Source organism: Cynara cardunculus, assembly GCF_001531365.2.
Source record: "Cynara cardunculus var. scolymus isolate 2C chromosome LG 16, CcrdV1, whole genome shotgun sequence".
Classification (NCBI taxonomy): domain Eukaryota; kingdom Viridiplantae; phylum Streptophyta; class Magnoliopsida; order Asterales; family Asteraceae; genus Cynara; species Cynara cardunculus.
Window position 1 is genome coordinate 3960271 of NC_037543.1, and position 24644 is coordinate 3984914.

At 35.1% G+C, this 24644-nt stretch overlaps 2 protein-coding genes across 3 annotated transcripts; both read left to right on the plus strand.

The window, feature by feature from the left end:
- Positions 1-9786: 9786 nt before the first annotated feature.
- Positions 9787-14901, plus strand: LOC112529339 (multiple organellar RNA editing factor 3, mitochondrial). Its single transcript, XM_025140574.1, has 4 exons — positions 9787-10201; positions 11098-11195; positions 14161-14226; positions 14463-14901. The coding sequence occupies exons 1-4, from the start codon at positions 9843-9845 to the stop codon at positions 14705-14707; spliced, it is 768 nt and encodes a 255-aa protein (XP_024996342.1). The 5' UTR covers positions 9787-9842; the 3' UTR covers positions 14708-14901.
- Positions 14902-15171: 270 nt separating this feature from the next.
- LOC112529768 (nuclear pore complex protein NUP98B) lies at positions 15172-19156 on the plus strand. Of its 2 annotated transcripts, XM_025141162.1 has the most exons (3): positions 15176-15766; positions 15868-17310; positions 18721-19156. In XM_025141162.1, the coding sequence occupies exons 2-3, from the start codon at positions 15907-15909 to the stop codon at positions 18892-18894; spliced, it is 1578 nt and encodes a 525-aa protein (XP_024996930.1). In that variant the 5' UTR covers positions 15176-15766; positions 15868-15906; the 3' UTR covers positions 18895-19156. The 2 variants fall into 2 exon arrangements, with proteins under 2 accessions (XP_024996929.1, XP_024996930.1); XM_025141161.1 differs by having other exon boundaries at positions 15172-17310.
- Positions 19157-24644: the final 5488 nt, after the last annotated feature.

A 24644-nucleotide genomic window follows, 5' to 3' on the forward strand; every position in this document is an offset into this window, starting at 1 on the left:
ACCAATCTTACATTGCGTCATGCGCCAATTTTGGGTTATTGATAATAAAACTGTTGTTTTTTGCTTTTCAATAATTTGATTTGTTCCGAAAATTAGTTCACAAGTTGACTGTGGTTGACAGTAATTTGATTGATATATCAGTTGATGGCAGAAATCTTGTTTACGAATTGTATGCTTTTCATGAGTATGATTCAGGTGTTAGTATGTGTCTTTGAAGCAGAAGTTTGAATTTATGATGTATGTGGTCAATTAACCATTTATTGATTCTTATATTTTTCACATTGTTCATAATGTGACAGTCATGTGATATTTTTGCAAACTAGTGTGCTAAAAACTATGGATTATATGCCAGAACAAAGGTAATAGTTTTTACATTTTTAAGCAAAAGGTAAGACATAAGTGATAATAGTCCAACTTTCATTCACCTGATGTGGGCATGATTTCATCTGTATGAGGAATGGTTAACCATCATGTTAGGATGTAAGGTTTTACATTATATAAAGACTATAAATGTCACCAAAGGGCCTTTGGTCTAGCGGTATCGTAGCCTTTGGCTTTCTAGGAGGTCAGAGGTTCAAACCTCACCATAGATGAGGAGGGTGTGTGAGTTTATTTGTTGCATTTGCCGTATATAAATATTATATACTTAAAAAAAGACTATAAATGTCATACCGATAGCATATAATAATTGAATTGTTAACAGACGATATGTATTTCCACGATAACGCATTATCAAATTGTTTCTAACAAACCTGTGCTAAAGCTAACATAAAAAATCACTTAATTACTAAAATACGAAAATGTATTACCAAAATATAATCAAATATAAGATAAACATCTCATTTTAAAATATAAAAAATCTAAAATATAATTAGGATAATTATCGAGTTCTAACAGAATCATTATCTTTATAAAAAATTTATTGTTAAGCCAAAAATAAATTACTTCACTATTTGATCTAAATTAAATTTAATAAAAAAATGAATTAAATAAATTATATAAAAAAACAAGAACTTTTAAATAGTTAATTTGATATTAATATCGATATATTTAAAAAAAAAATTATGATGGCTTTAAATTTATTTTTATTTAAAAGTAAAAGAACATTATCTTTCTCAAAACTACATAAACCGTATTATATCAATAAAAACAAAAAATAAAACGAAACATTAAAATGAATATTTATCTTGCTGCATTGCACTAGTACCTTCTAGTGATTAATAATAACTCTAAATATTTAATAATTAATATTAATGAGTAATTTACAACTAAAATTAAACAATAAATTACAATTATGAATAATTTATAACTACTATTATTTAATAACTAGTAATTGTTGATTGTAATAACTAACAACTAATATTAGGTGTAGAATTGGAATTTTTGTGGTAAAAAACACATGAAACTTATTGAAATGATATTCTAAAAGTTTGTTTGACAGTTGCTGAATGGTTTGATGCATAGTGATTAAGTGATAGAATAATTAAGAAGCTCTTATGATATAATGCAAAATAGATTATAATTGTTCGGTAATTGTTTACAATGAAATTATGATGTTGAATGATTAAGGGAGACCCAAGATACAAAATCATTCAGAGAGTTTTAGAACCATTAAGATGTAGACTTTTTTTTTTGCCAAACAAGATTCACCTCTTAACGATTCAGAGATTGCCTCTTAATGTAACTATTAAGAGGTAAACAAACAACCCCCTAAATTGTGTTTCAATAAACTAGTTTATCAGCTAGTTTTTATGCACATAAATGTGACTTTTATAGTAAGTCAAAAATTAAGCTAGCTTATGGTTATCAGACACAATCTACATAATAAACTCAGATATTTTAACAGTATTTTCGCTCTAAAAAGATTAAAACTGAAAGAATCTTTATATACGTCGTGTATTCCTTAAGCTTGTCCGTTAAAGATAGGGTGAAGATATTAACATTCATCTCAAGGAATCACGACCACTTGAACCCTTTTAAATATCTTTAATTATTCTTTCACAACTATTTATTTATTTATGTTTTAATATTATTACTGTTTTCCGCTTTTATATATTCACAGCTGCCTTCGACACAGAAGATAAAAAACAAGTTCAAATTTCTTTCACCTTAAATGAACTTTGTTAAATCTATTAAAGCTTTGGGCAAGTCAGCGAATGAACCACCATCCAAGGTTCCACGACAATCTTGCCAATACCAATACCTGCCACAACGACCCGTCGTTCTTCAGGTGGCACCGAGCTATGCAATCAAAGAGGCTACTGCTGTCAACTGCAAACCGTGGAGTTCGATGGTGGTGGGATGCTAGATTTGCATGGTGATCGAAGTTGGTTGGATTTGGTGATCCGGGTTAGCTAATAATCATGTGTTTTTGTTACTTGATGCTCTTATATAACTCGGGTTCTTTTGATAGATTTCGTCACAAATTATATGATGAGTTGTTAGTCGATAAATTAGTTATGTTTTGTAAAATATAACTATAACAACCCGTAATGACATATAACGGGACAAATTGGATTATAAATTTAAATAAACGATTTATTGATTTTCCAAACCGAATTACTTGAGTTGGGTTGTTCAAATGATCTCGAACAACCCAACTCAAAGCCCATATATAACAGTCAACCCTAAATCTTTCCCTCATTTCCTACGTAAAAAAGGTCCATATGGGTGTTTGCAGTGAGGCTTGGTGTGGTTTTCAGCCAAACCGCAAATCGCACTGCATATGCGGTTTGAGCATATTCCCAAATCACAAACCGTACCGCGTAAACCTCAAACCACCAAAAAACGCACCGCAAAATGCGGTTGGATGAGGTGCGGTTATGCGGTTCGTACCTATCGCATTTTATGCCTACAATTCGATAATTATAAGTTTGAAAATACATTATAATATCAACGATAACGTGACTATAGTCCAAGAAAACAAAGAGTTTCAGTACATCCGATTCTCAAATACATATTGCATAATTAGAAATAGTCCAATTAAAAAAAAACAAACTAATATGGACGTATGAGTTGTGACGAGTTCAAGTATTGCACACTTTTTATTAATATGGGATCAAACTTAGGGGCCGTTTACAAAACGCTTATTCGGTAAGTGCTTATCGGGTAATTTTTCTTACCGATGAACATGACAGTCAAAAATCTTACCCGGTAAGAACAATGATAAAGATGGAAAGTTCTTACTCGGTAAGTGAGAGTGACGACTCTTACTCGGGTAAGTGCTTACCGGGTAAATTGTTGCATACAATATCATTTTGATGTGCTACAATCTTACCAGGTAAAATAAATTATAGTGTTAACTCTTAACATAAACGCTTACCGGGTAAACATTTAGGTAAACAATCTCAGTTCAAAACATAGAGTCCAAAAACATTATATAAATTAATATTTATAATATATATAATTAAAAAATACATAAAATATACGGTGTAATACAGTTTGAACGACGGTTTTGAAGTGCATAGTGCGGTTTGGTAAAACGGCAAATCGCAAACGTACACCGTATGTTTTAAACCGTGCTTTGTGGTGCGGGCGGTTTGTTCGTCCTGTTGAACACCCTACAAAGGGACCAGAAAACACAGTCGATGATCTCCATGAATGCATTCTACGTCACTATAATATGATTCAGAAAAAAAAGAGAATCATGTTCAATGTGTCTGGAATCAATCTCAATTATCTGACTTCAAATGGGATCATCATGGCCTTTTCCATGCTTTGTTCTTATGGGTGCGTTTGGTGCGCAGACAAGACTGGACAGGACAGGACAGGACAGGACGGGACATGACAGGACAGGACAGCTGTTTAGCGTTTGGTAAGACAGGACAGGACAGGATAGAACCGGTTAAAATGACCAATTTACCCCCAGTGAGCTGTTTAGTGTTTTTTCACTACGAAATGCATTMTGGTAACACTGGTCCTACTACCACTACAGCCCTAATAATTCAACAACAACAACATTCAGCAATCATAATCAATGTAAACTCTCGAAATAAATCATAATACTTCATTAAAATCCCTAATAAGTACTTCAATTAATCAAGTTGTTGGCGAAATCGAGTACGAAACCACCATCAAAATATAATTCCTTACTTGCATGAAATAAGAAGCAAGATATTTGAAGAGTTTCTTCAAATTCGTGATGTAGTTGCTGTAAGAAGCAGCAGCGGCGGCCATCGGAAGAAGCAGCAGCGGCCATCGGGAGAAGCAGCGGCGGCGGCCATCGGAGAAGCAGCCGCGGCGGCCATCAGAAGTCGCCGTCACCGGACGCCGGTTGAGTGGTGGAAGCGATGGAGGAGAGGAGAGTGAAGGGGAAGAAGGAAGGTATGCGTATGAGGTTTTTGAGGGTAAAGTGGTAAAAAGTTTCTTGTTTTACTTAGTTCCATGGGTAAAGGGTGGACAACCTTGTCCCACCCTTGTTCTAGTTTGTTCTAGTTAGTCCCACATAAAACCACACCAAACATAGGACAATTGTGTTCTGTCCTGTCCTGTCCCACCCTGTCCAACGTACCAAACGCACCCTATACGATTTGCCCCACCCACACTGGAGTTGTCATATCAAAGCTTTCATTTTTCTTTTTTCAACGTTTATGGATTGATTCCTTTGATTTTTCTAACAAAATGTTCGATTCTCGAGGGTGGAATGACTGGAAATCTCAACTGTTGCTCATCGCTTGCAACGAATTAATGTGGGTAATCGGTTGATTGGGATCTTGTTTCCTCAAACAATCAAGCCATTTTTTTGATTTCTCACTGCACATTAGGTGTTCGACAAAATTCATCAGAGAACTTCTACAGCCTAACCATGGTCTCTTCAAACACAATTTCTGATATTTGATTATTTTATTTATATATTGATACATATAATTTACAAGATTGCTATTTTTTTTTTCTTTAACCGCGGGTGTACGATTTAGTTTGTTGCATCTCGACTGATTCCATTAGACCCAAAAGATAAAAAGTTAACCACAAGGGTGGTGTCTGATTGGTTTGAGGTTGACTCCAAATGTCAAAAGTACCAGGAGGTCCCAGGTTCAAATCAAATGAGGAATAAAAATCCCCTTGTGGCCACGAAGGTTCAAATCCCGTGACTCCGGGCTATCTAGGTTAATAAAAAAAAAAGATAAAAAGTCGAGGAGAATCCCAATGACCTGAGAACATCTCCAAACGAATTCTCAAAAATAAAGAAAACGAGACTTCTTTTTCTTTTTAAAATAATTAATTATAATGAATGCTGAAACGAAAACAAATTCCCAATGACCTGAGAACATCTCCAAACGAATATTTGCAGCATATAAATATTATATTATATTATATTATATACTTCTAAAAAAGAATATAATGATGCAAACCTTTTGTCATTTATGTACTCGATTAAAATTTAGAAATGTACAATATCTCGTCCTAAATGGTCCTTGGATTGGTCCTCGAAGGTTCGATAATGAAAACCCAAAAAAGGGTCATGGTCCTTAGTCGGTCTGGCAAAACAAATTCAGCTCGATAAGGCTTAACTGGTCCTCCACGGACCCCATTTAGAACTTATTCAGTCAAACAAGTTCGACTGTTAGTGGTCTTGAATCAAGCCCACATCTCATCCTAAACCAGTCCTAAACCAGTCCTCAAAGTAATTGGTTCCTCCAATGAAAATAAAAATTGTAACTAAAATGGACCCTTTGGGTTTACGAGACTCATAACCTGTTTCAACCATTCTCGAGCTGATGCTTGATTCAAGTGTACATCTTACCATCTATCAAAAATACTGAAGAATTTATAGTTATGTGGTTGGTCATGCTTTAGCACAGGCATATATTTGCTCGTCTTGTCCCACTTCATATTTTGATATGTCAGTTTTTAAGTCATTCTAAGGGGCCGTTTACCAAACGCTTACTCGGGTAAGCGCTTACCAAGTCACATTACGTTACTGGATGAATATGGTAAGGACCAAGAATCTTACCCGGTAAGAGCGAAATAAGTATCAAAAGTCTTACCCAGTAAGTGAGTGCAACGACCCTTACCACGGTAAGTGCTTACCGGGTAAATTATTGTATACTATGTCGTTTTGGTGAACTAAAATCTTACCCGGTAAGTACATAATAGTGTTAAATTTTACCGGTAAGCACTTACCGGATAAGTGTTTGATAAACGGCCCCTAAGAGCAACTTTAGTTTGTTATTAAATTCTAGTAGATTATCTGTTTTTAACTTTTATGCAGAACTTCAGTTATTAAAATAGGTTAGATTTTTTAATACAACAGATAAAAGCTTATACTGAATTTAATTCGGTTGAAATACACACAATTGAAGTAATATTAGATTATCACTTCAACTAATTTGTAACCAGTTGTCTATCTGTATAATACAGCGAGATATATAATTTCATTTTCAACCAATAATGAAAATTAATGAAATTCTTCACTAAAAAATAAAATCCGAAAATTTGTGAAATATTCCGTCATATTAATAGGGTCAACCTTTATCCTGTATTCAAATATTTTATTAGTTGATTTTATGAATTTCAAACATGGAGTTTTAAGCAGTTGTGCATATATATTATATGAGTTGTAAACTTGAATTTTTGCAGATGGTGTTTTATTTAAAAGAGTAAGGGGCCGTGTACCTAAATACTTACCCGGTAAGCGTTTATCGGGAAATTTCAACTATCATTACTTACCGAGTAAGATTTGGGTCCACCAAAACGACATTATGTAATAATTTACCCGGTAAGCGCTAACTGTGGTAAGAGTCGTCATCATCACTTACCGGGTAAGACTCTTGGTCCTTGCCTTCGCTCTTACCGGGTAAGATTCTTGGTCTTTGTCATATTCATCCGGTAAGGTAATCTGATTTGATAAGACCTTACCCAAGTAAGCATTTGGTAAACGGCCTCTTAAAAGTTATGTTTTTCGCCCATGTGGTTTATTGAAGATTGTTATTTTTGTCATTGTACTTTTGATATTGCGATTTTCGTTCTGATGATTTACGATTAATTGTTTGTTTTCGTTTTCGTGGTTTATAATTTATTATTGTTTTTGTCGATCATATTTATCGGTAAATCAATTACGAAGTTAGCCTTATGAACGAAAACAACAATGAATTGCAAACTGCAGAGACAAAAACCGCAATTTTAACAACACGGGAAGGAAAAGTTGCAATTTTTAAAAAATCATAAGAATAAACGAACGAAATTCACTAAAGGATACTTTTGGCAAACTATCTCATATATGTATATGAAAAGCGTACGTGATAGTGTAATTGTTTACTGTATATATTAATAAAAATTCAACAATATCCAATAAATAAAAGGATATTAGGTTTATCGGGTTGAGTTGAGTTCAAACAATAGTAACCCAATATCATCCAAATACCTACGGTTTGAAAATGTTACAACTCGATTAGACATCAGGTTACTTCGGGTTGAGTTACTTCGCCTTAGATTGATCGGTTTATCGGGTTTTTGAGCACCCCTAATCTCTGGTGGCAAAGACCAAATACGGTCAAACTGACAAGCCACAATGACAACATTGGAATAAACAACTGTAAAGAACAAATCTGAAAAAACCAACCAAGCACAAGGTGCTTATGGGTTGGGTTGATCGGATTGAAGACATTTGAACAACACAACCCAATGCTTGCGGTTTGGAAAAATCTTAACCCAACCCAACCCGTACGGGTTGGTCGGGTTGATACTTTGGTATATTAAAATATTCTTCTAACTTTGAATATATTATTTCTCTACTCATAATTTATTTTTCATCATCAACCATTTGATACAACTTATTCTTATTTCTTACATATATCACATTCAGTTAATTTTCTCAATTTACATATATATGTTAACAGTTACTGAACATATATATGAATAGATTGAAAATATGTGTATATGAAAAGCATACATGATAATGTAATTATCTAATGTATATATTAACATAAATTCAATAATCATATTAAATCCAAGAAATTAAAGGATATCGGGTTCATCGGGTTGAGTTGGGTTCAAATAATAGTAACCCAATGTCAACCCAATATCTACGGTTTGACAATTTTACAACTCGTTTAGACATCAGGTTGCTTCGGGTTGGGTTATTTTTGCGTTTGGTTGGGTTGGATTGATCAGGTTGGTCGGGTTTTTGAGCACCCCTAAACACAAGGACCAAAATTATAACTTACTTTTGAAATAAGTTCAATTTTAAAATAAATTACATTTTTTCGTCCTTTGGCATATTTTAAATTTACCGTAGATTTATTCATGGTGTTTCCAAATTTTTTTATTTCACCCATCTCATTAATAACAAACGATTTCCGTCAACTAAAAGAAGGAATTTTTTAGTAAATGGTTGTTTATCAAACGTTTACCTGGGTAAGTGCTTATCAAGTTACATTATCTTACCGAAAGAATATGGCAAGAACCAAGAATCTTACCTGGTAAGAGTGTGCCAAGGACCGAGAGTCTTATCCGATAAGTGAGAACGATGACTCTTACCACGGTTAACACTTACCAGGTAAATTATTGTATCCAATGCCGTTTTGGTGGACTAAAATCTTACCGGGTAAGAAAGTGATAGTGTTGAATATTACCAGTAAGCGCTTATCGGGTAAGTGTTTTGTAAACTGCCCCTAAATTTACATGTAAAATTATTTCAGACTTTTTTTTATAATGGACCCGACAACCTTACACCTTATATCTCTTCTATATTCTCTGACTTCTCATGTAGTTGAGTCCTGCCGACACTACTCCCCTATGCTCTTTGTTCGAGAAGCTCCCCAACTCGTCGTTGCACTTCCCGCAACTCATGTATGATGGCTAAAACGCTCTCACTTTACCCCTTCCCTTCACTCCGTCACCCGTATCTTATGTGTACGTGTGTGCATCATAACGAAATCATTCACATATTTAGAGTAAATTTAGGTCCAAAATATATTACTTATAAATTGATCAAAACGTCACTCGTTTAAATGGAGTTAACGGAAAACTTATTACTTGTTAGTGGAAATAATAGAATCTAAGAAATTTGCGAAGAGGGATAAATTTATAATAAAAGAATTTAGGGATGTATTCGGTTAAAACTAAAATATGTTAAGGACTATAATTGTCATTTACTCTAAATTTTATTATATATAATTTCATAAATAGACTTGGGATCATGTGAGATATAAGGTTTTTCGTGAGACCCGTAAGACTAATTCTCAACATTTAAATTAAATTTACAATCTGAACATTTATAATCACAAAATTGCTATGAGACTTCTCAATAATCACAACATTGCTAACGTACAAGTTTAGACCATAGATCATTAACTTATAAAGTTGATCAATGAATATAAATTGGTCTTACGGGTCTCACGTGAACCCAACCCTTCATAAATAACTAATATACCAAGTATAGTTATTTAACGTAATCAAATGTTCATCTTTTCTTATCATGTATCAAGTTTACCAGATAGACTTGGGATCATGTGAGACCAAGAGTTTTTCGTGAGACCCGTAAAACCAATTCTCAACTATTTTTGGATTAGATATACAATCTGAACATTTATAATTACAAAATTACACGAGACTTCTCAATAATCACAAAATTGCCACCGTGAAACTTTAGACCATTAGATCATTAACTTATAAAATTGATCAATAAACATAAATTATTCTTATGGATCTCACGAAAAACCTTTATTCTTACGTAAACTCAACCCTTACTAGTGAAATAGATTTGACCTTAATATAACCATATTTCATATATTATTAATATTATTTATTAATAAATTGTTTTTACAAGTAATCCCCAAACCATATAACTCTCAGCACTGTGAACAACACTACTTTCGGTAGAGAAGAACCTCCGGCGGGCTATGGCGATCTTCACCACCAGGCGTACCCTAAACTCTCTTTTCTCTCGCCTCCTATCATCATCATCATCTTCAATCTCTTCCCGTTCTCGATTTGCTCTCCCACTTCTCGACCACCACTATCAATCTCCCCAACTCGCTCCTCGGATTCCTGTTCGACTCAAAACTTCCGGATCGGGTTATTCGCCTTTGAACGATCCTTCACCGAACTGGAGCAACCGTCCGCCAAAGGAGACAATTTTGCTTGATGGCTGCGATTATGAGCATTGGCTTATAGTTATGGAGTTCCCCACCGACCCTAAACCCTCCGAAGATGAAATGATCAATTCTTACGTCAAAACCCTAGCTTCTGTTCTTGGAAGGTATCACCCACCGATATATGTTTTTATCATATCATAATTTATGCTTGATTTTCCTGTGTTTCTTGAAAGTTCTACGTCTTTGAATCGTTTTATCTGTCTCGGTGAAAAACCCTAAATGTCACTACTTTTATAGTGCTTGCTTGTTTTCATAATTCTTTCCCCAAATAATATCATATAAAAATATTTATATCTGCTTACAAACTTACTGGAACACTTTTAGACAGTCATGAAAACTTATTATTTAGATAGGCCTGTAAACTTATTGTAACACGTTGAATGCACAGTATTTTTGAAGGTGAAATACAATGGTTGTTATTAGAACTTACCTTCATTGTATTAGGGGCAGACCTGCTATGGTGCATATGGTGGCATTAACCACCGCTTCGTTCCTCCGTCGTACTTGTAGTGTAAAAGGTTAGGGTCATGAAACGTGCCACCGTATTATTTTGTTGGATGGAACTGTAGATTCCTTGAAACTACAATAATGACACAAGTTTTTCTTGGTAGAGTTGGTTTGCACGGTCTTTTCTCTCCTTCCAGATGCGTTTTCAAATCCCATTTGTATCATTTTTAGTTTTTAGTTTCAGGTTTATTATGTTTCTGAAAAAATTAGGGATAAAAGATCCAAGGACCTCACATACAAAAAGCAAGAAACTAACCAAATGATCGATGATGATTTTGTAAAAGATATTAATAGCTTTGTTTTTTAGTCAAATGGTGCCACCACTTGAAAAACCATCTAGGTCTGCCTCTGCATTGTAGCATTCTATGTGTACCGAAATGTGTGCTAATTTCTCGACATTTGTGCTAGATTATAATGTGTGCATTACTGCATTAAGAGTGGATCTGTAACATGATTTTTGTATGAAACGTTTTCTTTGTTTGGTGGTCTTCAGTGAGGAGGAAGCAAAGAAGAAGATATACTCTGTTTCAACGACAACTTATACCGGATTTGGTGCTTTGATATCTGAGGAGCTATCGTATAAAGTCAAAGGTTTAATAAATCTTGAAATCTATGTTTATCTATTTTTTGTTATCATGGCTACGTACTTGTAAAGTAGAAAATCGACAAAGATGGCTTAAGTTCACAAAACTTGCTTAATTTGCAGCACACACCCAGACACACACATGAACAACTTCCAACCCGTGTTGTTGCTGCTCAATAAAATGAAATTCCACCATGGCTTGTATACTAGTATCTTTAGGGCCTGTTTGATTTGACGGGATGTTTTTGAGGAATCTGAATTTCATGGAATGATTTGGAATTGGAAGGATTTAAAATCTTTGTTGTGTTTGGTTTATAGGATTCGAAAGAAATTGAATTCCATTTTTTATATATAATTTATAAAAATGATTAAATTATCTTTCATTAATTGATTATTACAAATTGAATGTTTTTAACATATTTTAAAACATTATTTACAAACAAATCCTATCAAATTCCGTGAACTACCGACTGCCCTCATGGGATTTCTAAATCCAATATTTGTTGGATTTCATTGAAATTCCAGGATTTCAATTATGGATTTTCCTTTAAACCAAAAGTGGGATTGGAATGGAATTCAATTTCAAATCCCTCCAAATCCCACAAACCAGACGGGCCCTTAGAGAACAAAAGTAATGGATCAGCTACCATGGCATAATCAGTTAGAAATGGACCTATAATTGTTATGCATTAATGGTATAACCACCATAGAAATAAGGGGGCATTTGGTTTGATGGAATGGTTTTGGGGGATTTAGATGTTGTGGAAGGGTTTGGAATTGGAGGGATTTGGATTTGGATTTGGAATCTTTGGTGTGTTTGGTTTGTAGGATTTGGAGTGGAATTGAATCTCATTATTTATAAATAATTTATAAAAATTAATTAAGTTACCTTTTTATTAATTGATTATTACAAAATAAATGTTTTAAACATATTTTAGAACATTATTATATTCAAATCCTACGAAATCCCATGAAACACCAACCACCTCCATGGGATTCCATGGGATTCCAAAATCCTATGTTTGTGGGATTTCAATGAAATCCTTGGATTTCAAATCCATGAAATCCGTCAAACCAAACATGGGATTAGATTGGAATTCAACTACAAGCCCCTCCAAATCCATTTCAATTCTACAACCTTTAAGGGGGTGTTTGGTTCACATAATGAAATTTGATGGAATTGGAATCCATCAAAAGAATTTGACTTGGAATGAATTGGAATAGAATTTGACTACGCATTTGGTTGGTAGGAATTTGAATGAAATTTCTCAATAGAATTGGAACAATCGTCTTTGTTCGAAATATCTCACCCGTCGGCCCGCCCACACCCTGCCAACCACCATGTTACAATAGTCGTCATCACAGCTATCACCCCTACCCAAACCCCGCCCCCACCATTCATGCCCCACCTTTGCTCCATAGGTAGGGGTTGTTGAGGGCAGGATGGGGCGAGGCGGTGGGGGTGGGGCCAAAGTGGGGCAATGGGTGGCTGTGACGACTACAGTGGTAGGGTGGTGGTTAGTGGTGGGTTAGAGTAGGGTAAGGTGGGACGGGGCAAGACGGTGGGTAGTTGTAGGTGGTGGGATGGTAGCTNGTCGGGTGGTTGGGGCGTGTGTGGGTATGACGATAACAATAGTGGCATGGTGTTTAATGGTGGGTTGGGATACGGTGGGGTGCAGGTGTTTGGCGGTTGTGAGGGCTACAATAGTGGTGTGGGGATGGATGGTAGATGTGACGACGACAGTGGTGGAATGGTGGTCGAGTGGCTGGGAGGGGGTGGCTATGACGGCGACAATAGTGGCATGGTGGTTAGTGGTGGGTTTGGGTGGGGTGGGGGTGAGTGGCAGTTGTGACAATGACAATAATGGTGTGGTGGTGGGGGTTAGGTTAGGGGTGTGACAATACGGTAGTAGCATGATCGTAGTAGGGATGTGCAGTCAATAACCGGGGGGTGGGTGGGTGTGATGACAACAATAGTGGCATGATGGTTAGTGGTGGGGTAGGGTGGGTGAGGGCGACAGTAGTGGTGTGGTGTTGGTGGTGGGGGTTAGGGGTGGGGCATGACGAACAATAGTAGCGTGGTCGTGGTGGGTGGTGATGTAATTCAATTCCTTCCATTATGTCAAGGAATAATGAATTCATTAATTCGTGGAATTCAATGGAATTTGAAGGATTACATCCATTTCAAGAAATGAACCAAACAAAGGAATTAGAATTTGGTCAAAGGAATTTGTCATTCCAATTCCATCAAATTTCTTCCAATTTCACGAACCAAACGGCTCCTAAGGGTTTTTAATGGTTGTAAAAGTTTCTTAATCATGTTGTTTTTGTGGTAATAATACTCCCTCCATTCCAAGATTATGCTACTATGTACAATTGGAATGAAAATATGAAATCCCTTTGGCATTCGTAACTTTAAGGATATTAGTTAGAAACTTAAGGGCTGTAATACCAGCTTATCGCCTCTTACCAGTAAGAAGCGGTTACCTGGTCAGAGATGTCGCTGTTTACCAAGCCCTCTAACCGGTCCATGATGCTGAACCTGGTAAGCTAAGAGAGGGATTCTTACTTGGTCGATGATTGGTGCTGATCTCGACTGCACTCTTACCGGATTGGCACTCACGCAATTTGGGTTGGTATACGGCCGCCTTAGCATAGGTTCTTTCGACGTTCTCTCTAACAATGTGAGTGAGAAGAACATGGAGAAAATACGAGTGGACGTTAGTGAGAGCTCCACCTTTAATGTGTTTTGGTAGGTTCATCTTGAACGCCTACCACATTAGCAATAAAAACCAGACCGAACGAACCCCCAATGAATCCCACATGGAGCAGGGTCTAGGAAGGGTAGGATGTATGCAGACCTTAGTCACGAATTCGGTTTGCTATATTAATTGAATCCTAAACATATTGGTTCTCATCTTCTACAAAAAATGCTTCAGCAAAAAGGACTAAACAACTTTTCCTTTCAAGCAGGTCTACCTGGCGTTCTTTGGGTTTTGCCCGATTCATATCTTGATGTTCCCAACAAAGATTACGGAGGTTTGTATGGATCGTACATGATTTTCAATTACACTTTCACCGTTTTACATTTTTTTTGTTAACAATGGATGTCTGGGCCAGTTTGCATGCATCTTAACTAATACAATGGGCCCAGAAAATAATAGTCGGGAAAATCCTCAGTGGCGAAGTCTAACCTTTATTTGTCGGTTGAACTTTATTTCATCTGTAATCGGCATACACGTGTGTCCAATGCTTTTACTTATCTTTGTTTGTAGGAGATCTGTTTATTGATGGGAAAGTCATACCGCGGCCTCAGTACAGGTTCACCGATAGGCAACAAAACAGTAGGCCACGTGCAAGACCTCGATACGACAAACGTCGTGAAACAATGCAGACTATACGTAGAGTGCCAAATGAAGGACAGAATTGGGTCAGGGATCAGAGAGACGCTGTCACGCAACCAACGGCAGGTGGAGGGTTCCCCCAAAACCAAGACGGTTCGCAACGGTCGAGCAGCTGATGGTCCATGAGCCACTGGCATGTTCAGATAATTTAGATAAGTTCAGTAAGTGAATCTTTTTAGTGATGTTTGCTTGTTTTGCATATGGCGAATCCACATTATAGATGTAATGAAGAACTTTATTTATATTTTGGTTGTAATTACTCGTGAATTACCCGTGCTCGTAATCCAACCTCATGCAATTCGGTTTTAAACGGGGAATGTATTGGCTAAAGGACCCGAAGTGGCTGGGCCTGGTTAGGGATTGTGACCAGGTAGCCTGGTTACAAGGACCATTTATAACTGGTAGGCCTAACATATGGTCTAATCCTTGATAACGTAAGTGGAGGGCAGGGCCGTGCAAAACCCAAACCCGAATAAGGTGTTTGAAATCTATAATTGTTGCTACAATTTACGCACTCCTCTAATTTTCACTTGAAATATCATAAAACGTTTCTTTTTCATAACTTAAAATGAGATTTCAATTAAATTTGTTACAAAACTAACATCGTGATTTTATCATCTTATATGAGATTTCAGTTAGAACCGTGACTTCTAATTAAACAAACTACTAACATTAGTCAAACATTTGTAGAATACTTTGTAACACCGTTCTTGAGCATAGTTAGATAACTAAAATTAACATATGGTTCTAAAATTGTTGTCAACTTCTCTTGAAAACTTTTAATGTTAATAGTAGTTGCCACACACATTTGCCTAAGTTTTTTTTAGAAGTGGACTTCAAATTTTAATTTATAACATTTCTTTTGAAGATGATATTATGACTACCGTGCAACATGCGGTTAAAACACTAGTATATTATATTAGTTGTCTTGGGTACTGAACATGTGACTTACAAAGTTTAAGGGATAAAAGTGTTCTTTAAGCAATAGTTAAGGGGCCATTTATGCATTTTTCTAAATTAGAACTTTCAGACCAAAACGCCTCTTTCGGCCAACCGAGGATCCAATGATCCATTTCTGTTCAAATCTTAGCTGGAATCCCCGGTGATCTTTTATCCCCAACCAAAATTCCGTCGGAACACGGCGACGACGACGGCGTCAAGTGGTACGACGTGAGGTACGCTCTGTGTTGATCCAGATCTCATTCATTTTTCTCCGTTCTGTTTGTTTCATATTCTTTTGTATCATCAAATCATTTCTGGAGATTTAAAAATCCAGATTCGGTAATATTGAAGAAAATAACGAGAAACCTTAACTATGAATTCGAACTATGGAAGATCAAGTCAATCTGGATCTCTCAACAACTTCGATTTTGATCTCGGAATCAATTCGAATCGTTCCAAGCCTCTTAATGCACAGAAAAACAACACCTTCACGCAACCTAAGCCTAACACGACGACGACGCCGTCTTGGCAACCCAACAAACCCTCTTGGACCCACCAACCCGCCGCACCTACCCCGTCGTCCACTCTGGGCGGGCCATTAAACGGACCTACATCCATGGTGGGAGATATTACGGGGAAGAGTTGGGCTTCGACTGCACCACAGCGTCCTTCTGGCACTGCAGCTACGAATATTGGGATTGCAAATAAAAGCCCTAATTTGTTTAGTGATTTGCTTGGATCAAATTTGGGGACAGGCAAGGGTAACAGTAGTAATGTTCCTTTAAAGAATGCTGCACCCGTTTCATCACAAACAGCTAGCAAAAGCGCCTATTCAATGGGAGGTATGTCTGATTCATTGCCAAAATCTGGTAATACGGTGAACAGTGGTGGTGGTAATTGGGGTTCTTCACAAGGTTTTGGGAATTATAATACAAGTGGTTATGGAAGTAAGAATCAAAATCTTGGAGGTCCGTCAATGAAAAGTTCAACTGCCAGTGGTATTGGAGGTGGCATGGGTTCTAACAAGGACCCCTTTGGATCCTTAGTTGATTTTAGCTCTAAGCCAGCTACTGGCTTGAAAGCAGTTAAAACGAATGTGTCATCCAAATCAGGGGATGATGTGTTTGGTAGCTTCCAAAATGCATCAAAACCTAGCACAAATGCTTTCCCAAGTACCACTAGCTTCACAGGTTTAGGCATGAATTCTCAATCGAAAGTGGATGATTTTGGTTTTGGTGGTATGCAAAATCAGCCATCAGTTCAATCATCAGGAGGCAATGTTTTCCAAAGTAACACGAGTTCCATGGGTTCAGGCATGAATTCTCAATCAAAAGTGGATGATTTTGGTTTTGGTGGTATGAAAAATCCTCCACCAGTTCAATCATCCGGAGGGAATGATTTTGATGTGCTATTCTCTTCATCTTCAGCTTCCGCTGGTAATGCTTCAAAGGATTCAGAAAACTTCATGAGCCAGCAATTTGCAGGGGCTGAGGATTGGGGTTTCGAGTCTGAGGTTGGAGGAGATGTGGGTGGAACGACTGAGCTTGAAGGGCTTCCTCCACCGCCCGCTGGTGTGACAGCTTCGTCTGCAAAGATGAAGGGAATGGAAAATTATAAAGCAGGGCAATATCCTGATGCCATAAAATGGCTGTCTTGGGCTGTAATTCTGGCGGAAAGGGCAGGTGATAACGCTAGCTCTATGGAAGTGTTGTCACCCAGGGCTTCATGTTACAAAGAAGTAGGGGAATACAAAAAGGCAGTTGCTGATTGTTCAAAGGTACACTTTCCGTTGCTCTTTGTCAAACTTGTTATCATTTATTTATTAACTAAATCTTGTATTTTAGTCTCTTGTGGCATCAGCTTGAAGTATAAAGTCTTTTCTAAGAGAGATGCATATTATATAAAGGCGCTAACTCATAAAGTTTACCGATACAATGGCCTTTAGTAGTGGGCTTTTAGTACTAATGTAGACCTTGGCTCTACTGATTCTTCATAAATATCCTTATTGAAACAACATATAGTGTAGAACTTCTTATTTGCGAGAGCTCACTCATAACTCTCCTGGTACTACTTCATCATATGCTTCCTCTAGATCAATAACACCAAAAGCGTATATTATTGTCTTCTATATCTCGTTAGGATACAATTTATAGTACCACCAAATTTTGTTTTATAGGGGGATCTTCTTGGAAACAGCCTTTATACCCTTAAGGGGTGGAGGTATGGTCTGCGTACATCATGCCCTCCCCAGGCCCTACCTCGTGATGGGATATAATGGGTACATATGGTTTGGTTTTTGGAATTAAACCAATTTAATATTTTACTACCCATGTCTTGACCTTTTTAACCTATGATCCATAACATGTTACCTTGGTTTCAATGTATTTGCATCGGATCTCCAAACCTCCATGTAGATATTATCATGTAGACTTTTATCTATTTTCATCTTCCTAGAGTTTCACCTTGTCTAACGTGTTTAATTCCTAATCATAATCAATATTCAATAAATAGTGATTCAAGAGCAACAAGTACTTTTAGATAGTGATTCAAGAGGAGATCTCGGTTTAATGTGCCCTTTGCCTGATTGCACACACTTTCACCTATAGCTTGCTCTCTTGTTTCTTTTAGTTTATGGTTTTACAAGCCGGGGTCTTCATGGGAAGTTGGAACAACTTAAACTACCCGCTGGGATAGAGGAAAGGTGTGTGTACATCCTACCTACGGACCCCACATGTGTGTGGGATTTCCTATGTTTGTTTGTTAGGGTTCCCAGCGGTTTGCTTTCTCTTACATTTTGAAATTGGCACATTTTACAGAAGAAAGAAAACGCTTCTAACTTATGGGAAGGAAAAGTGAGCCTTCTCACTTCGGTTTATTTGGTTTGGTTTTGTCACTTTACCACATGAGTTGGGTTCGTAAAGCATTTACTCCATCCTTTTTGTAGTATATTTTATATACAACAAAACTCACACACTCGTCACCATCAAGAAGGTTGGGATCTATCGGTAGCCCATAGTATCATTGGACTAATTCAGAGATATGATAAAATATGCAAAAAAGACCCAACATCTTACATGTGTTAGAAATAGTGAAATATTATCTTGAACCACATTTCTTTTCCCATTAACTACCATAAGATTTACTCCATCAAGCGTCTTATTCGACTTACGTTTGTTGTTCTGTGTAGGTGCTAGAGCAAGACAGCAAAAACGTTCCTGTTCTTGTACAACGTGCACTATTGTACGAAAGCATGGAGAAATACAAGCTTGGAGCCGATGACCTGAGAACGGTGATGAACATTGATCCTGGAAACCGGGTTGCAAGAAGCACCATACACCGCCTGAGTAAAATGGCCAGCTGAACAAGAATTTAAAATGAGTATCATTGTCACCACGTACCCTTTTCTTTAATTCGTGTTCGAGATATTATACTCCCTTTAATATCAAATTAACGGGTAATAATCGTCGGAAAAAAGTAATTTGTTGCCTTTGGGGTTTTACAAGAGTGTTGTATTCATCATAGTTGGTTGTTTCCTTATGTCTTCTTTCCTTGTATTGACTGTAAAAATGACATGTTCATGCAACTTGTTTGTCTTTTGATATATACATCCTTAACAACTACTCTTTTATGGTTTTCTTCGGTTTATCAGATCGGATTTGGAATTCAGTTCCATTTCAATCTCATGTTTGGTTTGAAGGATTGCTTGGATTTGAAATCCGACAATTCTCGTAGGATTTGTTTGTAATGAATTTTTAAAAATATGCAGATATTTATTTTTGTTTTGTAATTAATCAATTAATAAAAAGGTAATTTAATTATTTTTATAAATTATTTATAACGGATTGAATTCAAGCTCATTCTAAATCTTACAACCAAAACATTAAAGATTTTAAATCCTTCCAAATTCGAATTGCTCCAATTCCAAATTCTTTCATGAAATTTAAAATGGCGTTTGGTTCGCAGAATGTTTTTGGATGGAATGAAATATGTTRAAGGAATTTGACTTTGAAGGAATTTGAATGGAATGTTGTCAGGTTTGACCACATGTTTGGTTGGCAGGCATTTGAATGGAGTTTGTTAAGGAATTAGGATCTGTCTGTTTGGTTCACTGAATATAGTTTTAGAATTTGAATAAATATTGGTAAATGACCAAAATGCCTTTTTTGAAAATTTTAATTTTTTAAAACTAAAAATACTTTAATAAAATAATTATATAATATGTAAAACAATAGAAAATACACAACCCAAATATAAGCATAAGCCAAACGACGTTATTAAATCAACGGTGGTTGGCGGTGGTGGTCCGCAGTGGTTCAGATGGAGGTGGTCAGCGGTGGTTCAGATAGGCGGTGGCGGCGATGGTTGTTCAAATAGGTGGTGGTCGCCCGACGGTGATTCAGATCGATGGTAATCGTCGGTGGTTGGCAGTGATATAGATCGATGGTGGTCTGTTTTGTCGGATGTAGTTCAGATCGACGATGGATCAGATCGGTGATGGTCAATGGTGGTTTAGATCGGGCGTGCTTCAGATCTGTACTAGTTGGCAGTGGTTCAGATCGATGGTGGTCCGTGGTGGTCGACGGTGATTCAGATCGATAGTGGTCGAAGGTGGTCGACGGTGGTCATATTGAGTTTTATGATATTAAAGTATATTAGGTTAAGAACATATTTGGTATAATGAAGATAGAGATTTCATTCCATCAAAATACCATGTAGTTGCTAAGTAATGTTAAATTTCTTTATTTGTGGAATTGGTAAGATTTTGAAGATTCCTTTCGTGAAAAAGAATGAACCAAACGAGGGAATTAAATTTGGTCAATGGAATTCAACATTCCAATTCCATCAGATTCCTCCAGAATCTGCGAACCAAACGCCATACTACTAAACGAACTATATCTGATTATTAGGCTCATTTACCAATTTTACATTTTCTGGTCAAAATAAATGTCAATTTTAAAAAAAATAGTAAAGTAAAAAGTATAAATATTTAAGAGCCGATAAGATAAATACATTAAGGGTAAAGTTGTCATTTGCTCAACTAAAAAGTATAAAATTATTCATGTCTAAAATGATGTTACTTCCGTTGTTGTCTTTGTCGCTCTTTTGTTAGTATATTTTCCTTGCAACTTTCGAAAAACATGAGACCTGTAAATGTAGGTTGCTTACCAACAAAATTCACCTTCCTTATTTTATCGGGTAACATTCTTGATCATTGAAATAGATTGTAGGTAAATATCTTTTACTGGGTAAAATGCTTACCGAATAAGAGTCTTCTCCCTCATTTACCGTAAAGATTCCTGGTTCTTCCTATGCCTCTTACCGGATAAGATTCTAGATTCTTGTTACACTCACTGGTAAGATACATGAAATCTGGTAAGTGTTTACACGGTAAACATTTGGTAAACAGTGTCTAGGTAAATCTAGGGCAACCCTCCAACTTTTCTGAAAGTGTTTTTATTGACCAAAACAGTGTTTTGTTATCACAGATCTCTATTCATGCTCGAGAGCTTGTAGTTCTTAAAACTGATTGGCAAGTGATACGCGTTGGATGTCGTTTCGTAGTGTGAACTCTTGAAAAACGGCAAACAATTAGTGTCACTTCTAGCAACCCAAGCAAGAATTGTGTTTTATGTCATCGTTTTCCAACTCGAAAAGTCAATTTTATTAGTTCAAACCTATTTAGACATTTTTCGCAGATCCTCGTTCGAAGCACATGGAGTTGATGTGATTTATGCACATTCAATATTTCGGTGTTTGTATTTGTTAGAGAATTTTGTATCATATTTACTACAGAATAATTACTATTTTTCATACAAAATTAAATACGTCTTATTTTTATATGAAATCATCGTAATATCTTAAAAGGCAATTTGCAAAAATTCAAGTAAATGTGTTTTTTTGAAAAATATAAAAGTAAATGATATAAAATAAATTAATTAAGTAATTATAGGGGTATATATAGCAATTTTAAATTTAAAAGTAAATAAGTTTGACCAAGTTGAATTGTTTGTGAGGAGAGTAGGAGGTATGTTTGACTAGGGATGCTAATTGCAACCCCTATCTTTTGCTAAGTACATCTAAGGGTGTTTGTGGTCCGGTTTGTGCGATTTAACTTCTCAGACCACAAACCAAACCGGAATGACGGTTTGTAAAAATTTTAAACCGAACGGTTTGACATCAAGTGTCCAGACCGGTTAAACCAGACCACGAAAAGACAGTCTGGTCTGACCGGTTTAGGCCTTTAATGGACTTTAAATATTAAACTTAAAAAACATATATAATTTAGAATTTTAGATTAAATATTCATTTTAACAAAACAAAATATCCAAAAAAATAAATGTAATAATTAAACATCTATTGAGTCCAAACTCCAAGCAATCCAAACTCCAAGCAAATAAATATATAATACATATTAGAAAACAAACAAATTAACAAATTTACAACTCCACTATGAGTATTGAGTAACAAAATCCACGAATTCACAACCTTCAATTATTGACCTAACAAAATATAAGGCAAATATAGTTGGTTGAATCACTTGGTTGATGTCTTGACGATGTGTGCAAAAATCAAACCATGGATTAGGAAAGATCGATAGATTGATAGAGTTCTTGAGGGATTTCAAAATTTGGAGACTGTCAATGTCAAATGTGTCGATATGTTTATTGGTTTAGAGATTTTAGGCGGTGATTCATTTGAATTTGATTATGTTAGATGTTAGGCTTTATGTTGGGCTTATGATATATTTGGTTCATAGCCCATAAGTTAAAAAAATTGAGCTTGATAATGCTAAAATAAATAAATATGTATTTGGCGATCGGTTTAGTCCAAACCGCCCAAAAAAGGTTCCAGACCGCAAACCGGACCGGACCGTCCAGTTTTGCTATTTTTCAAACAAGATCAAACCGCCAGGCGCTCAAACCTTCAAAAACGATCCGATTTGAACGATCCAACGATTTTTTTAAACACCACTAAGTACACCCAAGGATATATTCTAATCATTTGGTTTTCCTTTTCCTTTTTTATCTTCTTTTTTCTTTTTGTTTATTTGCCTTTTTTACTTTTGTAATAAAAAAAATTAAAAAAACCCAACGAATTATTATTTTGAATTATTAAGTTTTTGAATTAGTTTTTTTAATAAAAAAAATCCATTTTAAGTAATTAAGTTCCTGAACTATTTTGAAAAAATCATTATTTTTTTTTTATTTTGATTGATTAATTTCCTGGACATTTTTTAATATATAAACTATCGCTCTTTTAAAAATTGGTTATCCACATCATTTTAACTCAAAAAAAAAATTACACTAACCGACTAATAAAAGTTCAACGGTATATTTATATTAAAAAAAAATCAAAGTCTTAGGGGGTGTTTGGGATTGCTTATAAAAGCTGTTTTTTAACTTATTTCAGTCTGACACTGATGATAAACTGTTTTCTAGTGTTTGGATAAGAAAAAAAACTGCTTATACCGGTGCCAAACTGGTAAAAAATTGTTTTTGATAAGTTAATCCTTCCTGACTTGTGAAAAACTGTTTATTACCAGTTTACAAATTTAACTCTGTTTTATTTAACTCCGGTTTAATACCACATAAGTTAATAAGCACTTTTACAAAAAAACATAAGTTGTTTTAAATAAACAATTCCAAACACCCCCTTAATCATTCAAAATGTGAAAATTTAATAATTTTTTTCATCCAAAAAACCACATTAACCAACTAATAAAAGTTTGATGGATTATTTATTTATTTTTAAAAATAAATTAAGGTCTTAATCAGTTAAGATGTGAAAGTTTAACTGTTTTTTCATTAAAAAACAGTTTATGGACTTAATCATTTAAAATAAGAAAATTTAATTGTTTTTTCTTTCAAAAAAATAGTTCGGAGACTAAGAAGCCGTTTACCAAACGCTTACTTGGATAAACACTTACCAAGTAACATTATCTTACCGGATAAATATGGTAAGGATTAAGAATCTTACCGGATAAGAGCGAGACAAGGACCAAAAGTCTTACCCGGTAAGTGAGGACGACGACTTTTACCACGGTAAGCGTTTACCGGGTAAATTATTGCATGCAATGTCATTTTGGTAGACCAAAATCTTACCCAATAAGTAAATAATATTATTAAATTTTACCGATAAACACTTATCGGGTAAGTGTTTAGTAAACGGCCCCTAAATCATTCAAAATGAGAAAGTTTGTTATGTTTTCTTAAACTTTTCCGTTTATAATATCGTATTCTTATTATTACTTTACATTTTCATATATTTTATTTTAGTAAATATGATATTCTTCTTATAATTATTTTTTATTTAGCGTAAATAAATTATTATTATTGAAAATCATATAAACTGTAAAAAAATTAAAAAGTGTAAATAATGAGATCAAAGAATAATTACTTTTTACATTTACTAGTTTTATTTTTTTAACTGTTATTATTTTATTTTTTGTTCTATGAAGTATTACTTACAAACATAAAAATGTAATTATATAAATAAAATATAAATTAATTATATTATATCTTAATTATTTGAATCACATAGATTCATATATGAATCTATTTGTCATCTATTTGTAAAAATTACGAAACTATCATATCTATTTGCAATTATTACTATTCAAAACTACACTTATTGACCAGTCAAATTCGATATTGATCGTGTGAAGGGTTAAGATTACTTTTTACTTCTCAAATATTTACCACTTTTAAAATAATCTTTATATATATATATATATATATATATATATATATATATATAGGAGGGATCAAATGAAAACCATCCTCATTTGTGAAAATCTTATAAACCAATCTCATCCATTCATTTTCTTGATTAACTATCAAGATTAGATTAATTTATATTAGAAAATGAAAAAATAAAATAAATAAAAGTTTATTTTTTAATTGAGCGGTTTACAACGTAACCCGCCTCTCTCTCTCTCTCTCTCTCTCTCTCTATATATATATATATATATATATATATATATATGGGAATGGTTCAAACGAGAACACCTTCATTTTACAAGAACGTGAGAACACTCTTTTACCATAAACAATCACATGTGATACTATTATTCCATTACATATAATACATATGTGATATTAAATCAAAGGC

What these genes read in the sequence shown, in the direction of transcription:
- LOC112529339 (XM_025140574.1), top strand. Translation starts at nt 9,843, where the DNA reads ATGGCGATCTTCACCACCAGGCGTACCCTAAACTCTCTTTTCTCTCGC. An exon ending in GCTATCGTATAAAGTCAAAG is followed by an intron (nt 11,196 to 14,160) that starts GTTTAATAAATC and finishes CCTTTCAAGCAG; the next exon opens with GTCTACCTGGCGTTCTTTGG. An exon ending in TCCCAACAAAGATTACGGAG is followed by an intron (nt 14,227 to 14,462) that starts GTTTGTATGGAT and finishes CTTTGTTTGTAG; the next exon opens with GAGATCTGTTTATTGATGGG.
- LOC112529768 (XM_025141161.1), top strand. Translation starts at nt 15,907, where the DNA reads ATGAATTCGAACTATGGAAGATCAAGTCAATCTGGATCTCTCAACAAC. An exon ending in CAGTTGCTGATTGTTCAAAG is followed by an intron (nt 17,311 to 18,720) that starts GTACACTTTCCG and finishes TGTTCTGTGTAG; the next exon opens with GTGCTAGAGCAAGACAGCAA.